Source organism: Lactuca virosa, chromosome 3 (assembly GCF_052849685.1).
Source record: "Lactuca virosa cultivar CGN04683 chromosome 3, Lactuca_virosa_CGN04683_v6, whole genome shotgun sequence".
NCBI classification, from domain to species: Eukaryota; Viridiplantae; Streptophyta; class Magnoliopsida; order Asterales; family Asteraceae; genus Lactuca; species Lactuca virosa.
The window spans coordinates 115,775,753-115,780,194 of NC_136428.1; the positions used below are offsets into that span (position 1 = coordinate 115,775,753).

The 4,442-nt window shown below is 32.1% G+C and overlaps 1 protein-coding gene across 1 annotated transcript; it reads right to left on the reverse strand.

Annotated features, from left to right (window-relative positions):
• Nucleotides 1-727: 727 nt before the first annotated feature.
• Nucleotides 728-1,544, reverse strand: LOC145166431 (kirola-like). The gene is made up of 2 exons (XM_079085408.1): nucleotides 1,317-1,544; nucleotides 728-1,161 (listed from the first exon to the last, which is right to left on the reverse strand). The coding sequence occupies exons 1-2, from the start codon at nucleotides 1,498-1,500 to the stop codon at nucleotides 893-895; spliced, it is 453 nt and encodes a 150-aa protein (XP_078941534.1). The 5' UTR covers nucleotides 1,501-1,544; the 3' UTR covers nucleotides 728-892.
• Nucleotides 1,545-4,442: the final 2,898 nt, after the last annotated feature.

The following is a 4,442-nucleotide window of genomic DNA, read 5'->3' on the forward strand; positions in this document are numbered from 1 at the left end:
TATATGGCCACCACCACTTGTTGCACCCACCGACAACCATCAAAAAACACTATGACTTGCCTTAGGCCTTGTTTCCCTCTCCCATCTCCACATGAACACAAACAAGACAAAACTACCTTCATGTTAATGACACCAGCATGGCGCCATGGGTGCTCCTCTCTCTCTCTCTCTCTCTCTCTCTCTCTCTCTCTCTCTCTCCTTTTTATGCTTTCTTCTAATGGAGTCGTTTTAGTTCCCATTATTACAAAATTTTAAACAAAAATAGCAATGGAAAATCTATAGCTAAATCATAAACATGCTTGCAAAAAAGGGAAGAAATGACATATTTGCACCAACTAAGCATGAAAAAATTTAATGATGGCAGAAAATTCCATCACAAAATGCTTATATCATCAATAAATTTGTGCCGAAACATCATCGAGCCTTTTGGTGTTTAGCGACAAAATATACATCAGTGTTAAGTTGCAAACAAATTTATTTCCAAATATTTGGATAATTAGTGACAATAGAAGCGTTCGTCCTGGGCCTCCTGGCCATCACTAATTTCATCGCTAAAAGTTACCAACATGGAAATAGTTCGATCCATCATTAATCAGTCGGTAGATGGCATGAGAGACAGGATTTGAGTGTTGCTTAATGCTTAGTCATAGCGTGTTACTAGTTTCTAATAATAGTTTGCTACATAATTAATTAAACTTTAGCATATATATAAAATTATTGCGCTTAATTAAAACAACACCCTTTTTTACATATAACACAACCAATAAACATAACATAAAACAAGATAGCGCATGCAACATATATCTAAACATCCAAAATCAATTATTAAATGCCATCCATATTGGTGCTGTCTAGATTTTGGTTTATTTAATTCTAGATATGGAGACTTTGATTAGTTTTGGAGATGGTGAGTCTCTATGTCTTTGGTGACCGTCTTGTAAAACTCCAAAAGCGTATCTGGATCAGGAACATTAGGGCTTAGCTTCTCATACTCCACAGTCCACGTGACAAGGTTGTTTAAACCATCCGTGCCTACATGAACATGTATAACAAAGGTCTTGTATAATTCGAGGAGATCACCTTCAAGTACCTTGAAGGTAACAGACTTTTTGCCCTCGTCGATTTCTTTGATTAGGGTTTTTGCAACACGGTCTTTTCCATCTAGAACAAAATATCATCCAAAACTTTATTTCAAGTGTATTTGTATCGACAAAGAAATAAGTCTACGCTGATCTACTATATACTACATCAAATTTGTAGCTAACAGTTCATCATAAAGAAAGATTTTAGGGGCATATATATCTGTTTTAATTTACCATGAAAATAGTTCCAGAAAAGCACAGAGCCCACGGTTCCAACATCGCCTTCATGGCTTTGACAGTTTTGGATGGTAGTTGGGGTTATAGTGGGAACTTCATGGGGATTTGCCTTCCATAACTCGTGAAAAACATCACCGTTGGACTTGATCTTAATTTGCACTGTTTTAGTAGCCACTGCCATATTTCTCTAGAACTTGAATGAGAATTGCTAGCTCACATCGTTACGATCTTATATATAGACATCCTCCCTTTGATTCCATGCACCACCTAATAATCGTGTCAACAAATATTATCTATCTACTCATAAGATTTTTTAAACTACTGTTCGATCACGTGATTCTTTTTTGATTGAATATGCATGTCTTAATATTCATTTTTCTATTAAAAATCACTAAGAAAACAAATACGTTTGGTTAGGTGGTCTATATAAATTTGTTAGGTGGTCTATATGATTCGTTAGGTGGTGTATATATATTGTTTTTATTATAAAAACTCGGAATAGATCTATTGTTAATTGAAGAATTATAATTTAATATTTTATGGTAATGTGGAGTCCAATATTAACTTTCCAAAATTGAAAAGAGTGATTGTGGAACGAAGAGAAAGAAGATTCCAATGTATATAGCTATTTATAGGACCGAATGTGAAATGTAATGTTTAAATTTTTTGATTGAACTTACAACAAACTATATAGCGAAAAATCTCTCCTCAAAATCAAAGGTCAATAGCACAAAGATTCAAATTAGGACTTTTAAGTCAATCCATCCAATCCGCCATTAACTTTTTACATCGACTCGAAATCGAAGTGAACGGAATGAGAAATTAAATTACCTCCTACATTTTATGCCTACAATTATTCTTACTCACTAAAATTATGACAAATCACCATTCAATTTTATTTTATTTGATATATTCCTTTTTTTTTTGAACCGGCAAATACAAATATTATAATCTACTCCTAAAATAACACTTAATTTCACCTATGTCCACCACGAGACTTGAACCCTCGACCTCAATGAGGGAGGGCACCACCTGATACCGCTAATATAGTCTTAATGAGTTACTTAACAAAATATGGAATGATAACACTTGTCATAATTTTATTGGGTAGGAACATTTGTAGGTATAAAAAGTAGTAAGCAATTTAATTTCTCGAACGGAATAACTACATCAAAATAAAAATAAAAAATGATTCTTTCCTTGTCTCCAGTTTCTTGAAAATAATATTGTTCCTGGGAAGCCATATGATCAATAGGAGCAAAAATTTTCCAGTGGATTGACCATCCATTGTCATCCAACTCTTAAGAGTTATTTATGTGATGTAGTATTTTGAAGAACAAAATTTGATTAGCAAACACTTTAGTGAGGAGCTAGCTGTGCATACAAGCAATTAAGAAGCATATTCAGAAACATGACAACGACACTAATTAACCCAACAAATCGGATGACCTAATTAAGAGTTTTGGGTCCACTTTGATTGTATAAACATTATCTGCATATTTTTAATATAGTGGATTACCAAGAAGATACGGTTATGGTCAATGATGACATACGACATCAGTGAAGAACATGGACACATATATCTTTACCAATATTATACTGTGAAATTGTTTATGATTTATATCATAATAATCAATACAAGAGAGACAAAAACAAATCAATAAGGGGGATGACTTTTTTTTACTATTTCCAAAAATAATGCCCAATTTTCCAATCGACCAACTACGAAATTATTAGTTGTTGCGCAATTTACCTTTTGTATGATCCCAAAAAAAATATTATAACTTAAAAATTAATATATTGTACAAATGTGCAATTGTTTTTTATATAACGCTAATTTGTTTATATTTACTATGACTTTGTTCATATCACTGCAATAATGAATTTTTATTATAAAAATTTTAAGGGTTTTTCTTGTTATAGGATGTTAAAAACCAATTTTGCAACAAAAAGAAGATTTGTTATGCAAAAAAAAAAGTGTCAGGTTGAGAGAGTTTGGAAAAGAAAAAAAACAGTTACGTAGAAATGAGAAAATTAGTTTAGGTACTCGATTCAAAAATTGAAAATCACATGACCAAAACTGTAATTTACTTTTAAAAATATAAACCTACATATATGTGTTTATCACTACTTAATCAAGCATTTAAGTTATTTGTTGATCTGCATTGATATTTGTTTATCGCATTATAGTTGTATTTCATGTATAGTCCTCAAGTAATTTATTTTTTTTACACTCGTGGTCTATGGCTGCTATTTGTCATGGGTCTTAACTTTCTTGTTGATCATGAGTCTTAATTTTCTTGTAATTACATTTATACTACGTCCTCAAGTAAGTTAACTGTTTATATATTTAGTTTTTGTACAATGATAAAAATATGATGTCTAAATTACTTATAATTCATTTTATAAAGCATACGATAATTACGTAAATACAAGATCATATACACTACAAGAAGACTGGGCAACAGCGGCGACCTCTATCGTCGCTAAAGGTTCGGGATGTCGCCGCTAATACCTTTAGCGGCGACACGTCGCTGCAAATGCGTCGCCGGTAATACCTCGTCGCTAATACACCTAGAGTCGCCGCTAAAGGTTGACCGTCGCGGCTAATGATGTGTCGCCGCTAATACATATATGTCGCCACTAATACAGTTTTGGTTTTTTTTTTAAAAAATTTTTTATTTTATTTATTTATTTAACGTTAAATTTATAAAAAAACAATATAGCATTTATAAAATCTGATAACTTTTTATAGAAATATTAATCCATACACAACCAATCCAAAATATTAATCCATACCACATTCTAAAGTATTCTTCCAAATTACAAAACATTTCATAAAATCCTAAAGTAACTACTCGTCATCATCATTTCCTTCATTATTGGGTGGCGGCAATGAGCGAAACCACTCTTCCAATGCTGCAGAACAGGCTGGGTCCTTTAGTATTGTTTGCAGCATTTCCAACTATAAAGAAAACAAAATATATTACCAACATATGATAATAGCATTATAATTATACCAATCTACAAAATATCAACATATCAAATAATAACCAACATATCATTATAGAATTCTACTTTCCATTATAGCATTGTATTTTCCATTATATCATTATACTTTTC